Raw genomic sequence first — 15,937 nt, 5'->3', positions numbered from 1 at the left:
TTTTATATATGAATTAGTTCTAATAAACTTCATCAAAAATTACTTTTTATTTGTTTTCTTATATACATATATATAATTTTGACGTTACTCTAAACTATGACCACTTCTCTTATGCACGTGACACCCAACTTTTTTGATTCAAATCCTGAAGTTCCCAGCATTCTACGAAGATGAGTAGAGAAAGGACTCCGGTTTAGATTAGTTTACTAACTTCACTAATACGGTTAAGTTTACTGACAGGTTATTTTTGTTCTTCATAGGGTGTGATATTCAAATGGTGGAAACGATAGGATCGTAAGATGATATTTAGCTTAAATGTAGTGTTCTATTTGCAAATTTCCCATTCATTACGAGTTGTGAACTGAGAACACAAAGACAGACTCTCCTCTCTCTCTCTCTCTCTCTCTCTCTGTGGAAGGCATATAACGCTCGTGAGATTTTCCACTAAAATTAGGTTATTATACTCTCTTTCTGTTCGTTTTCTTTTTATTTTCATGTGTGCTTATTTGTGAATCGACGAAGACAAGGTTTTTGATTTGGATTGGATTGGTTTGGTCTGAAATATTAGGTGGGTTTAAATCAAGAGTTCCTAGGGTTTATATTTCCGCATTGCTCTGTTGCTCTTTGGTTGATTTCTTAGTTTAGTTTCGTGGAATTTTGTTATATTTTGATGTCCTTCAGTATTAGATTTTGATTAACAGGGTAAGATTAGAATTTGTTTGTTTTATATGCTGCAATAGGCTTTTCCAATTTAATGTATCTTATTCTTCGGTGCAAAAGCGAATGCTTAGATGAAATTTTGGAAATCGGAGAATTTTGAATTTGCTTTCTTTGCATCTACAGTTCCTAATTTAGAGTTTAAATTGTTTTGCTGTAGGATTTCATTATCTCTTGGCTTCTGAAATCATGGATAGAGAAGAAGTTCCCAAGTCGCCGGGGAAAGATGCAACCTTTTCTGAAGGCGATTCTTCAAAGAAGGAAATCTCTGAGACAAGCAAGGGGATTCAGCGCGCTATTTCATCTCAGGACAAGGTGATTATGAAGAAGCCTCAGGGATTCATTGAGGAGTTAGTCACCACATTTGCCAGTGGTATTCAAGCTGACATCCATATGGATGACGGCATTTGGTCTCGGTTGCCGGAAGATTTGTTAATTGAGGTTCTTGCTCGGGTGCCTCCCATCTTGCTCTTTCAGATGAGGTCAGTTTGTCGGCGGTGGAACTCAATCCTCAATGATCGTCGCTTCCTCATATCTCACTCCAAAGTCCCTTCCCATGGACCATGTCTTCTCACATTCTGGAATAGCCCACAAATCCGCAAGTGTCTCATCTTCAGCTTCCCATTGAAGGCATGGTATGGAAACCCATTCGCATTTCTACCAGCATGGGCATCTTGGTTAGTTGGTTCCTCCAATGGCCTAGTCTGTTTTGCGGGTTATGATGGGTTTGATTTTAAAATCCTTGTGTGCAATCCATTACTTCAAACATGGAGGACCTTGCCAAGCATGCACTATAACGAGAAAAGGCGGCTAGTCTTGGCTGTTGATAGGATAGACCGTTCATTCAAGATCATTGCAGCAAGTAGTATATGTGGCAAAATAGTGGCTACTGAAGTTTATGATTCCAAACTTAATTGCTGGACAATTCATGAGGTAATGCCAACACTTAAACTATGTTCAGCACAGATGGCATTTTGTGACTCAAGACTCTATGTGGAGACTATTTCGCCACTTGGTTTGTTGATGTACCGGTTGGACACTGGACGGTGGGAACATATCTCGGTAGTATTTCCAGGTTGCTTGATAGATGCTTATCTAGTTGCTGGCGCACAGAAGCGATTATTTTTGGTTGGAAGGAGTGGACTTAATACTGCTTTTCAGAGCGTGCAGATCTGGGAGTTGGATCATGCTAAGTCTGTGTGGAAGGAACTAAGCAGAATGCCGCCAACATATTTTAGGGCATTGATGAGATTATCGGCTGAAAGATTTGAGTGCTTCGGGCAAGAAAATTTGATTTTCTTTACATCCTTGAAGCAAGGGACAGGTGCTCTCTTTGATGCACATAAAAAGTCTTGGTCATGGATCGCAAGTCGTGTAATCCTGTGGTGCAGTAGCCAGGTCTGCTTATATGAGCCAAGATTTGATACTTCCATCTATTGATCATTCAGTGGACCAAAGGAAAGATATACTTCTGACAGAGAAAGATATGCTTCTCAGAGTGCCAAATCTTGGAGAAAATCTAGTAGCAACAAATGATGTAGGTATGATAAGGTCATAGTGGGTCATAATGCTGAAACTGTAGTAGGCTATTCTAGTAGGAAATGCTTATCTTATCAAGATGGTAATTATGCTGCAAACCTGTTAGGCTGTTATAAGTTACTTTTCAATTATTAGTTTTCTAACAACTCTTCACAAAACAAGCACACCTCTTCAGCAGAATTTAATGCATGTATGTTTTCTTAAAAGATGGAGTTTCATAATGGAATATCTAGGGAAGAAAATTTGTAAACCAGTTCAAGTTCACCTGGACTGAAACTATTTGCAGTTTAGGTGCTAGATACTCATTAGATGATCTTCTGGATGCGTCTAATTATGAATGTTGATCCAGAATTGATATTCTAACCAGTAACCAGTCAATTAGCATATCATTAACATCTGTAAGCTTCTTTTGAAGTGTGTTGCTATAGTTCAGAAATTGTCATGCAGTCTTTTTAGTAAATGATCTCAATTCTACTGCCAGAGCAGGTTATCAGTCAACAAATGAAGTTCTTGTAATATTGATCTTGATGTGGTCTTTGTTGCTCTTATTTTCTTTCAATAATATATTGGAGTTGTCTAGCTGTTTTACAGAATAAACATCTTGTTTTCTATTTGTTGAACTCGAGCGTGCTTTAAATGTCAAATGAAGTGAATGATTTGGTTAGGTGGTATTGTTATGGTTTAAAGGCTGTCAGCTTGTTTTATGACCAAACCTAAACCTACATTTTTTGGTCTTTAAATAGAAACTTTAGGTAGTTTGCTTCAGTCATAATTAAAGACTAGTTCATCATTTCTTTATTTTGCTAAATTTTAGTAGGGTCATAACTCATAAGTCATTTGATGAGAAACTTCTACACCATTATTAAAATGCTCTAGCACATGCCATGTAGATTGATGCATTATACTAGCAAATTTTATCATTTATATGTCTATGAATAAACTTAGAGAAATGTCTTAAAAATTCTCCAAATGGAATGAAATTCAAATTTCTTTGATAACTAGTGCAATAACAAGAAGCAACTGGAGTGAAACTATGAGCTAAAAGCCTAAACTATTAACATATCATTAACAAAATCAACCCACATTATATTACTTCTTCCATAGGAAACAAGCTAATATTTTTTCTCATTTAAAAATGCAAAATGTATTATAGAAACTTTTTAAAAGTGTTCTTTTTCTTAATCTCCCTATGAAACTCATCCTTGCTATCTTCATTTTTCTAACAAAATGTCATGCCAGATTAATGCCTCTTTTGGCTTTTTAGGCCTTCTAGCTATAAGCTTTGATCTACTTGGATAATGTTCGAGCTCATGGCAGGTTCTATCCTGTTCCAAAGTCAGACTCTAAACATGTTCTACTTTTGAAGTTTCCATCATATGCACTAGCTAGAGGATTGGTGGACTACGTTTTTTTGTATATATCGGTAGACTTTGCTTTTCATATGCTCTGTGAAGATGCTAATTTCTTCATGCTCTTTCTTAAACTATTTTGGCTTCTAATAGCTTTTACTTATGTTATTCTCAACCACCTTCCAAGAAACCCACCATTTATGACATGCCATAAGAGCCATAAGCGCAAATGGTCATCATGTACTCCCAAATGCTTTTTTTTGTTCCCTTAAAACATTGGCTTACTATCCATTATCTGCTGATACTTTCTTTCCCCCTGCACAACTACTTAACTTACTTTTATACTTTAACAGTCCTTTTGGTCAAAGTTCATCTGTTCAGAGCTTTAGAAATCATTGTTTCAACCGTTGGAAGTTTAAGATAAGAAGCTTGCTTCTTATGACGCATTGAGTTTAAGAGAAGAGTTTGTAATCACACTAAAAATGGGTTCCACTATTCCTTCCTTTGTTGCATCTAACCTTAATGTTCTGATGGTTAGGGACAGGAATCAACTTACGGAAACAACCATAAAAGCTCTAATTTTGACTTTACTTCACATGTTTCTTGTTTATTTCCTACAATATTGTGAAAGGTAGTTTCAATGAAGTTTCTTGGATTACATTTGTTACTATAAGATTGCATTGATGATGGTTCACTTTCAGAAACCTAGTTTCTGTAATATCTGAGCTAATAGTTATTTGATTCAACTGTATAAAAATGATGGTACACCAAGACATACCAAAAAGAGTTGCAAATATGAGAGTTTGCTTTGGTTCCAAGTACAGAATGAGACTGATAAATTCATTAAACTTAGTTGCTCATATTGGTAATAATCATTTATGATTCGAGTTATTGTGGCTCCTGGAATGGTAGGTTCACTCAAGAGGTTACTAATTCGGTAAGGTCTTTGCCAGGTATGAATTTGTAATTTTCATCATGATTTTGTCAATATGATACTTTTGTATCCATGGTCGTTATTTTGTTTTGCTAACGCTTTTCATAATCATGTCATAGTTGACAAATAGTTGATATCATGTATCCTGAACAACATATTGCTGGTTGCTGCCTGGGAATTTGTGAACATTGTAGGAGTGGCTCTACTACATTAGTAACCTTATTCTTATGTGAACCTGCTATTCAAATTATCATGCATGGAAGCTTTTCTGTCATTGTCCTTTCAAGCCAAAATTGTAACTGTTACAGCATTATTTTTAGAAGAGTGTCATGGTATCTTCTATGTTTCTCGAGGAGGTGTCTCCTGACTTTGTTTGATTTGAGACTAAGTCCCGAACTTGATTAGTTAGTCTTATTTCTTAATTTTGATTTTTTGAAGAGTAAACTTGATTAGATATAAACAAGATAAAAAAATATTAGGTTATTGAATCAGTTTAGGGCTCTTGAGCTAGTTCAGGATGGTCCCTAAACTCAAAGTAAACAATATGTTTCCGGAGGAACTTTTCCTTCTCCTTTATTTGGATGTTTAGACTTGATTTTTGTTTTGTGTGTTTGTACGGGCCGGGTGTATAACCCAAATTATTTTCTTGTTAATTTCTGTTTAGCTCGTTGACATTCATTTTAGGAGAAATTTGTATCATTTAATCCCATTGTGATAAAGATTAATACGTAATCGTTATTTTTTCCACCATATTTGACCAAAGTGTTGATCGAATTTGAATATACTTATTAGAATATTTATCCGATTATCTATAATTTTGTTATCTGAAATTTATTCAGTATTATTTTGATGCATTAGAATATTTATCTAATTCTCTGCAATTTTGCTTTTAATGGATATTTTCAAATTCAATCTATAGTTTGGTTAAATATGATAAAAAAGTGGTTTGGTTAAATACAATAAAAAAAGTAATGGTTTCAGTTTTAAACTAACCATGTGCAAAGTGATGCAAATGAAATTATAAAAGGGTAAAGTGAATTTAGGCCTAACTATGGGAGTAAAATGTAATTTCCCCTTCATTTTATTATCTTTCTCCGGTTTTGAATAGACTAATAAACTTCTCTAGGTTTTCATAGGTTTCTTGACCGAGACACATTTCTCATTTGTTCCTGTCTTGATATTTTCTCCGATCTCCATTGACTGCTCCTGGTGTTCATTTATTTTTAAGGTTTAAAGTCTTTTTCCACGGGTTTTGGAAGTGCCATGTTGTCATCCCATCTGGAAGAAATCGTCTTCTTTTTTTCCTTGCATCCTGGTAAACAACTCCTTGGGATGAAATCGTCTTCTTTTTTTTCCTTGCATCCTGGTAAACAACTCCAAACTTTTATAGCTTTGTATTCCTTAAGAGAAACGGCCCTTAGATTTTCTGTAGTTTGGTCTTTCATGTCAGTATAACTAGTATGATGTCTTAGTAAAGTAGTATCAATAGATTTTTCTAATGTTTATTAATGAAATTCTTTAATGTTGCTTTCATATATGTTTAAGTTACATTGATGGACATTATTTCCCTTTTACTCATATTGTGATAGCAATTTGATTTGATTCAAGTATATTGGTCTGCATTGGAAGTCTAAATAATACAGGGCAAACTCTCTAATCGCATATTTGAAAAGAAATATAGTAAAAGTAACTAAACATAGGGAATCCAGTCAATCCACCAACTCGGTGTTGAAATTAACCAATATTGGAATCCACCAATAGAATACTTAGTATACCAAAATTTTTAAAATATTCATTAAATGAAAAGAGAAGACTATAAGCTTTTATACAGGCAAAGAAAAGTAAAAGACCAAAATTACCATGATATCCTAATAAGTAAAAGACAAAAATAACCTAATAAGCAATAATGACGAAAATACTTTGCAAGGCTAGTTAAATGCTTAACCGTGTAGCTCTCTTGCATTTACGAGAATTAACTTGATGAATAATAGTATCCTTAATAACTCTTCGGGGGTGGAAAAAACTCAACCCAATTAAGTGGGGGTATGGACGGCTTTGATCTAGGATGCCAAGATCAACCTACTGTAACTCCTTGTGAGTGATTCATGTACAATTAGACTCTGGTCGATTTTGCTAGTGAATTAGAAAACGGTGAACTCCTCCTTTTGTAGTAGATATTATTTGATCATCTAAAATAGCTTCTTGTAGTGTAGATGGAAAAGGAGAAGTGATGGGTGGTAGATTAGGTATGTCTGAAATAGTAATAGAAGATGTACCATATAGTTTAGTGGGAATATTCGTAGATAGTTTATAAGCCATTAAATTTTTAATATTTAAAGTAGAACTAATGCCCTAATCAGAGGGAATGTTGATGACATAAGCATTAGTCCCTACCTATTTCAAAATTTACAAAGGTCCTTCACTACGAGCATGTAACTTTCGAATACCTCCTAAAAGAAATTATTTGGGGCTGCCAGGAATTATAACATTATCTCCTACATTAAATTGCTTAGCATGCTTGTGCAAATCGGTATGTATGTTATAAGAATACTCGCCTCAATTCACTTGTTGATCTCTTAATGCAACAAATGAACATGATTTGCAAATGCTTCGACAGATTTAGAGACTTTAGTATGAGATGACATGGGCAAAAGATCTAAAGGTTTTTGTATTTTAAAACAATTAAGAAATTCAAATGGACTTATACTTATAGACCTATTGATGGAGTTATTATATACATCGCAAAAGATTTTCAAGTTTACAATTGACGACCTCAGTTTGATCGTTGCTTTGGGGATGATAAACTATGGAGAACATCAATTTCGTATTAACCATGTGCCATAGGGTTATCCAAAAGTAGCTCATAAAGCGAACATCGCGGTCAAACACAATAGCTTTTAGAAGACCATATAATTTGATTAATGGGTAAAATATAATTTTGCAATATATGAAGCATTAGATGTCTTGGCATAATGAATGAAATGAGCCATTTTAGTTAACCAATCAACGACCACAAAGACTGAATTATGCTTTCCATAGGTGCGTGGTAATCCAAGGACAAAATTCATATTCACGCCTTGCCACAGCTAATCAGGCACAGGTAATGGAGTATAATTGTAGTGTTCTACTTTCAATTTTTTTTAGTTGACAGGTCCAATATTTGCCAACTAATTTTGCTACATCATACTTGAGATTTGGCTAGTAAATTGACACTCAACTTCTTTGATAATTTTATCACGTCCAAAATAACTTGATAAGTAACCAGCGTAGATCTCCCAAACTAGAAAGTCACGTACAGATGTATATGAAATACAAAGTTTGTTAGTTTTAAACAACCAAGCCATTCTAGAGGGATAACTGTCCAAAACTACGTTCAAAGAATAGTTTCTCCAAAGTCAAGACAAGATGTATAGTCTTCCTTTATTTTATTTTTTTCAAATCCAGTGACTTTGATACTAATGGCAGATAGAAGGCTAATCTGTCAGCTAATTGTATTAGCCACTTTATTCTCAACTTTAGCTCTATATTTGAGTATAAAAGTGTTACTCCTATAAAAACTTAATACAACGAGCATGTGTCGTATTGAGTTTCTTCTGAGAATTTTCAAAGAATTGAAGAGCTTCGTGGCTTGAATAAAAGATAAATTCATGAAAGAGTAAGTAATGATGCCAATAGTGCAAAGCTTGAATAATTGAATCGAATTTCTTATCGTATGCAGAGTACTTTTGTTTGGCTTTATTTAGTTTCTTACTGAAATAGGAAACATGATGGTGTTTCTGGCTAAGAACTTTATTAATCCTGATATTTGAGGCATCACATTCCATCTCAAAGGCTTTAAAAAAAGTCGAGAAGATGCATTACATATGCAACTATTATCCTTCTCTTGATTTCTTCAAAAGTCTTACTTGTCGAATTACCCAATGAAAATCCCCTTTCTTCGGGTAAATAGTGATTGGGGACATGATAGTGCTAAACCCTCAAATAAAACGTAGATAAAAAACAACATGACTATGAAAACTATGCACATTTTAGATGTTTTGCTGTTCTAGCTAATCAATTATTACCTTAATATTTTTAGGGTTTTATGCACCATTGATCATTGCCTTTTCTAGAAAGAAGAAGAGTAAAGGCTTCCATAATAATAGCAAAAAGATATGGGGCCAGAGGATCTTCCTATCGTAGCCCTCTTTGATATTAGAAGAATTCGACAAGGGACCTATTTGTGGACTCCTTCTGATATAACCACAAATCTTAGGAAGATGACTTGATCCATGAGGGACGAGCACTTCTTCCTATTGACATAGAGTTGTGCGGCACAAAGCATAAGGTAGACTTGTTGCAAATGGTCCAAGTGAAGCTCCTTGGACTGACTATAAATTAATATATCATCAAAGTAGACCACTAGAAATTTGCTTGTGCATAGTTGAAGCATTTGCGACATAACACGCATCAAAGTGCTTGGTGCATTAGATAGGCCAAAAAGCATCACTAAACATTCATACAACTCGTCTTTTGTCTTAAAAGCAGTTTTCTATTTATCATCAGGTTGAATTTGGATTTGATGATAGTCACTTTAAAGATCGATCTTGGAGAAGATTGAAGCTCCTAGCATCATATCAAGCATGTCATCAAGCCGCAGCATCACAAAACAATATTTGATTGTTATTCGCTTAATATCTCAACTATCGACACACATACTATAACACCCAGAAAAAAAACAATCCCCGACGCATGCACTGAGCGCGTGCGTCCCAGCCTACTACCCCGTCATCTCTTCCTTCTTCTTCTTCTCCTTTCGTGCACGCCACCCAGCCACCCTTCTCTATTTCCCTCCACCCCACCATCACTCTCTCTCTCTCCTTCTCTCGTGTTGCCGACGCTGGAGCCAACGAAGCCCTGAACCTGGAGCCGACGAAGCCAGTCATGGACCCCCTCGGTAAGCCCCTACTCTTCGTTAAATTCCAGCAAATTGAGCCCTCCCACCTCACCATCATCGGAGTCCTCGACGGCTGACGACTTCGCGTCTAGCCACCGGTCCAAGAGCTCCGGTTGAAAGGGGAGAAACCCCCTTAGCTAGGCTTCGGGCCCTTAGTGAAGGAGGGAAGGGAACCTCCATGGCCGTCGGCCATGGAGTGCGCCTCGCGTCGGCCACCTCGGCCACGGGGCGAGCTGCTCCCGCTCCACCGTAAGCAGGGAGGACAGACAATGGCTCCACCGCCGTCGAGCCCTCCTCCCTTCTTTTTCTTTCCCTTTTCTTACCACCTCTCGGCCGCGTGGCTGCACCGCCAGCACCGTCGACCTCGGTGATGGCCGCGTATCACTCGTCGGTCTCCTCCTCTTGCTTGGAAGGAGATGATGGGGGGGGGGGTTGGGTGGGCTGCGGTTAGACTACAGCCCATTAAGCCAAAGATTTGGGTGGGCTGCAGTTGGACCGCAGCCCACCACGGCTAACCTTGTGGGTTACAGTTGGACTGTAGCCCACCAAGGTCTCCCTTACCTTACTGGGTTGGGCTCGAGCCCAACCCAACAGCCTACCTATGCACCATCCTAGGCCCAATAGGGTTATTTGGACCCTACAAGCCCCATTTTCCTATCCCCACCTTATTATTAGCCTAACCACTCCCCTAAAGATAAATTCTTATCACCTAAATAGTGTAAATTTTAGGATGACATGGAACTCATCCTAGGGAACCCTTGACTCATGTGATATGCCTAAACTTAAATTCTCTAATAAGGTAATTAATTCTTTTAATTCACTAATCTTACGTATGGCTTTACTTGCGTATTGTTAGGATCGACACTACGCAAGGATAATTTTGGGATTCTGGAGGAGCCGGCTAGTTGAGGGGAATTAGATTATTGTGGAGATCCCCATGCGAGTAGAGTTTATACGAGTCTAGAACAATATAGTTGCTGTTATTATACTTTTCCTGATGTTATAAGAATGATAGTGTTACTTATGTATCCCAGTATGCGTAGTTGTTGATAGTGTACTTTTCATGATATTGTAGGAATGTTAGTATTAACACATGCATTTAATGTACCATAATATATCTTGACATGTGCTATTGTTGATAGTATACTCTTCATGATGTTGTGGGAATGTTAATGTTAGCACATGCATTAGTGTAACTATGATCCACATGTATCCTGGTATGAGACACTCTTGCATAAATATCTATAGTGAATATAGAATGTAATGACTATGATGACTATGACATGACTTATACATCCAAAGACACTGCACTAGTTCTACCTATCATTAGTAGTCGTGTTCTGACTAGGCAATGCCCTCTACTCGCTCAGCCCGGGATTAATGGTATAGTGTATCATATATGACTTATACTATTAGCGGCATACACTTGAGGTCAGTAGCCTGAGTGACATTTAGGCAAGGACCTCCATTCGGTCGTGAATGATTTACGAGCTGAGCAAGAACGTCAGGGGACCGTTCTTGACTCTATCTTGTCGATTCTTCATCGTCAGTTCCCTTCGAGTTCCTAGGCTTTGGCATTTGTGCCAAAAAGGGAGAGAGTGAGTGTGAGTTTAGACATGGGAGTTTAGAAGTTTATTGGTGTAGGGGGAGTAATGGCATAGGGGGAGTTTACTAGGTTCTGTTTACTACTTAAATACCTTAGCGTGAATACCTGTGAACCTTGTTTACTTGAGTACTTGTGAACTGTTTATTTGATAATTTGTGTTTGGATTGTTATTCATTTCAAGTTATTTTCACTTGATCTTGGTTTAGTATATTTTTATTTGCAGGTATTGATGTCTAAAAGTACTAGACTTGTTGAATGCTCATTTTTGAATTCTTTGTAATATCTTGTAAACTAGATGTTTTGTCACAAATTACCAAAAGGGGAGATTGTTAGGTTTTTAATTATTGGCAATTGTGTACAAAATATTCTAAGTGTATTTTTACATGTATATGAGCTTTATACAAGTCTAGAATATCTCTGGTTTGAAGAATTGTAAAATTATTGGCGAAAAGCTGTTGAGTTCACACCGCGTTCACAAACGCGTTTGAACGCGGTGCGTTCACAAACGCGTTCAAACACGGGTACTGCGTTCACACAAACCAAGAGCTGCGTTCACAAACGCGTTCGAACGCGGGTACTTGCGTTCACACAGACCAAGAGCTGCGTTTACAAACGTGTTCGTACGCGGGTACTTGCGTTCACAGAGACCGAGAGTTGTGTTCACAAACGCATTCGAACGCAACCTGAAGAATTTAAGTTGTCGCGTTCGAATGCACTCGGGCCCGTTCGAACGCACCTGAGATCAAGTCATGTCGTTCGAATGCACCGGGGCCGCGTTTGAACGCACCAACGAAGTTTGATAAAATTTGGACTTTCGTGAGTACGGATAAGATTTGGATTTGACTCTATCTTGGAGATCATATATAAGGATTGTGATGTCCTATCTCTAGGGTGGTTGAAGAAGCATTATTGAAGGAGACTTCTTGAGGCTACATCGGTTCTTCAACTAACAAGGTTCCACTCATCAACAAAAGTTAATCTTTCGTCTTAAGGACTATCTAGACGAAAGATCAATCTCGAGGGTTACTGAGGTTGGACTTCAATCATGAGAAGTAGTAAATCGTGGGTTCTAGCGAGCAAGACTGAGAGGAACAAAGTCGTTTGGATCGACGGGTTATTTTGTGAGTCAGTCTTGTAACTACTACTATTCTAGTGATTGGTTTAGATCCGAGTTTGGATCTGTGGTTTTTTTTCGTTTGAGTTTTTCTATGTTTAAATCTTGGCATTCATCTCTGCTTTCGTTCTTAATATTTCTATGGACTTTTACTTAAGCGAACGAGTGATATCATTGCCTAATATTTAGATACATACTTGTGTCTAGGGGTTTTTCAATTAGTATCAGAGCAGGTTCTCTCACCCTTTTAGAGAGATCAGATAGGCATGGATTTTCATAGAGATGGACCATCACCTATTAGACCTCCTATCCTAGATGGATCAAATTATGGATAGTGGAAAGCTAGGATGAGAGCTTACTTGAAGTCTATAGATGAACGAGTATGGTTTGCCGTTGTGAACGGTTGGAGTCCACCAATGTACATGGTGGATGATAAACTTGCTGATAAACCGATAGAGTCATGGGATAGGTCAGACTATGAAAAAGTTGGATGGAATAGAAGGCAATAAATACAATTTTTAGTTGTGTTTCCTCAGAAGAATTTAGAAGAATTTCTACTTGTGAGATAGCAAAAGAAGTTTGAACGATCTTAGAAACTACTCACGAAGGAACTATGGTTGTAAAACTTTCTAAACTTCAGAGGTTGACTACTAGTTTTGAAACTCTACATATGGAGGAGAATGAAACATTTGATGAGTTCTATGCAAAGCTTAGTGATATAGTCAACTTCAATTTCAACCTAGGAGAGAAAATTCCTAAAAACATAATTGTCCGTAAGATCCTTAGGTCTCTTCCGAGAGGTTTTCAGGCAAAAGTTACAGCTATTGAGGAAAGTAAGGATATCGATTCTATGAAAATTGAACAATTGGTAGGAAATCTACAAACATTTGAGTCCAGTCTTTCAAAACTGAGGAAGTCCAAAGGGATTGCTCTATCCACAGTTGAATAAATTATAGAGGAGTCTGATGATGAAGGTGATTTAGATGTTGAGATGTTGGCTATGTTCGTCAAAAAGTTTAATAAATTCTTTTGGAAGCCAAACAAGTTGAATGCTAAAAAACTTGAGAAAAGCAAAGCCTTTGTGAAAAAGAAGAATATTATGAGTTCAAATATAAGTGTGAGCAACAACAGTGTCAAACAGAAAAATAAGAATTCTGAGAATAAAGTTCGATGTTTTGAATATTCTCGTTTTGGACATATAGCACAAAGAATGCCCTAATCGCCTTAAGAAGAAGGGTAAAGCTATGAAAGTTACTTGGGATGACTCAGATAAATCTGATGATGATTCTAGAAAAGACGAAGAAAATTTTGTTATTTTTGCCTCTTCTCTACTTAATATCGATTTTGTTGTTGATACTGATAGTACAGATGATCAGGATATGTTACCAGCTGAGGAAGATGAATCTGAAATTCAAAAGGCATATAATGACTTGTACTTGGAGTCGTTTAAACTCAAGAAAATAAATCTTAGACTACTTCAACGACTCAAGGTAATCAAACTAGAAAGAATTCAATTTGAGAAGAAGTACAAATTAGAACTTGAACGTGTCAAAGATCTTTCTGAACAACTTGACAATGCAAAAAATAAAATGAAGGAAGTGACATTTCTAATAGGGAAGAACAAATTTGACAAGATTCTAAAGGCTCATATCTCTAGAAAAGACATGTATGGTGTTGGATACACTAGTAATTCAAATAATAATAAAACTGTCTTCGTTTCTGCAGGTATACAAAAGGAAGAATATCTGAAGTCATCAACCGTATTTACAAATAATAAAACTGTCTTCGTTTCTTTAGGGATTTGTGCTTTGGATTGATTTTTTTTTTGGTTTGGTTTGCGTGTTTCATTTTTATTATTTCTTTTCGTTTCTTTTTAGATTTTCTTTACTCTGAACTTTTCTTTGGTTTTAGTTTCAGATTTGTCAAGAGTTTTTGTAATAAAAAAAATTGATGCACTCCTAGATTCAATAATATACTCTTGATATATAAATATGATTTTTTCTCTTGCTTATGAGTTATTATAGTCAATTTTGTCATCTTGCAGTATATTGTATCATTTCTGATTTGTTCACTCTCTCGACTTCTATGATAATTAAACTAAATTTAATGCACTCATAACGTGTGTATATTCTTGAGTGAGCATGACATCATGAAATTTTTTTTTTAAAGCTCACTATTGACGTTGATTTGCACAGTTTGACATCATGCTTAGTCATCACAAATGTGTTCATAAAAGATCAATAAAAAGGGCTACAATGAGTTAGTGTGAAAGCCATCTTATTTAGAGTCCAGTTTGACTCAGTACATTGCTTGCAAATTAAATAAATTTTTTTTTGATGTTTGTGAATATCTTCTTGCACATTGTTTGATATGTACTACAAGAAAAGGGCTATCTACTCATGTGTGAAAGCCATAATTGCACCAATATGGTTTATGTATAAAAAAAATAATACAGGAAAAATTCCTACTCGGTTATGGAGAATAAGTCAAAAAATGCAAATTTAAATACCAAGTCGGTTTGACTACTGTGTTGTATCATTGTTTAAATAGGAAAGTTTATTTAAGAAGAATGTTTCATGTTATCTATGCTCACCTTGCATATGCATATTGTTATGATCAATCAAGATTAATTTAATTTTGAGTGATGCGTTAGAATTAATTATAATATGCTTTTGATGATTTGATTGATCTGTGTATGACTTATTTCATTCGATTGTCATATTCTATGTCTTGAATCTATTTTGAATTTCTAGAGGTGCATCTCCAAAAAGATTTTTTGATTTTTTTCTTAGATTTTTTACTTAAAAAAAAAGGGGCGTTCGAACGTAAATTTTTGAGTTCGAACGCACTCGAGGATTCTTTATATATTGCGTCCGAACCCAAGGGTTTTCATCTTCCATCTTCCAAATCCTAACAACCCTTCATTTTCTCCCTCTCAAATCTTCAAGATCTTGGTATTTTTCATAAAATTTCTCACTACAAACCCTTTTAAAGGCTCCTTCTCCTCCGGATCTAGCATCTTTCGGCCGAATTTCTTAGTTTTTTTTACTATTGTGAGGTATTATCATCCATTAATTTTTCTATTTTTTATTCAATTAAGTCTCTTGATCTTGATTGATTTCGTGCGTTTTCGAGTTTTGATCACGTTAAAGTTACTATCTTGATGTTTCTTGTGTGATTGAACGTGATATCTTAACGTTTTCAAGTGGATGATGGATTTCATTTAGGGCCTTCATGGTTTCTTGAATTTTTTTTATTTCTTGCTATCTTTTTGTTTGCTTTGGGCATGTATTGAATCTTGCATCTTGTTTCTTTCTCAAGAATGCCTAGAAAAGCTGTAGTTTCCAAGAAACCTAGGACACCTTCCTCACCTACTTCGGCTCCCAAGTTTTCGACATCTACGGCTGCGGGGCGTTACAAACACAATTTTGGCACTCGACCTGTTATTTGTGAACGACCCGTGACCATTTCTGATTTTTCTGCCTTAGGGATCGAATAGATCTTTACTGAGCGAGGATGGTTATCCGTGTGTCGGATGAGCGGGACTGCATATGTGAAAGTGGTTAGGGAATTTTTCAGTAATGCCACGGTTTTAGAACGCTGTATACGTTCTACTGTCCGTGGGGTTTCGATCTATTTGGACTCCGATGTTATTCGTGCAGAACTCCAACTTCCTAATGGTGAGTTCCAGTATCCGTTGTCTGCTCCACTCCTTGATGCCAATGAATTTGCTGGTACTGTG

At 36.4% G+C, this 15,937-nt stretch overlaps 1 protein-coding gene across 3 annotated transcripts; it reads left to right on the top strand.

Moving 5' to 3' along the window:
- The first annotated feature begins 245 nt into the window (after positions 1 to 245).
- LOC140793295 (F-box/kelch-repeat protein At5g15710-like) lies at positions 246 to 2,384 on the top strand. Of its 3 annotated transcripts, none has more exons than XM_073144690.1 (2): positions 246 to 431; positions 878 to 2,384. In XM_073144690.1, the coding sequence occupies exon 2, from the start codon at positions 907 to 909 to the stop codon at positions 2,155 to 2,157; it is 1,251 nt and encodes a 416-aa protein (XP_073000791.1). In that variant the 5' UTR covers positions 246 to 431; positions 878 to 906; the 3' UTR covers positions 2,158 to 2,384. The 3 variants fall into 3 exon arrangements, with proteins under 3 accessions (XP_073000791.1, XP_073000789.1, XP_073000790.1); XM_073144688.1 differs by having other exon boundaries at positions 247 to 454; XM_073144689.1 differs by lacking the exon at positions 246 to 431 and adding an exon at positions 460 to 568.
- The last annotated feature ends 13,553 nt before the right edge of the window (positions 2,385 to 15,937 follow it).

The sequence above is a fragment of the Typha latifolia genome, chromosome 8 (assembly GCF_019914945.1).
Source record: "Typha latifolia isolate L0001 chromosome 8, TyphaL0001v2, whole genome shotgun sequence".
Taxonomy (NCBI): domain Eukaryota; kingdom Viridiplantae; phylum Streptophyta; class Magnoliopsida; order Poales; family Typhaceae; genus Typha; species Typha latifolia.
This window is presented reverse-complemented; position numbering and strand designations above follow the sequence as displayed.

What these genes read in the sequence shown, in the direction of transcription:
- LOC140793295 (XM_073144690.1), top strand. Translation starts at nt 907, where the DNA reads ATGGATAGAGAAGAAGTTCCCAAGTCGCCGGGGAAAGATGCAACCTTT.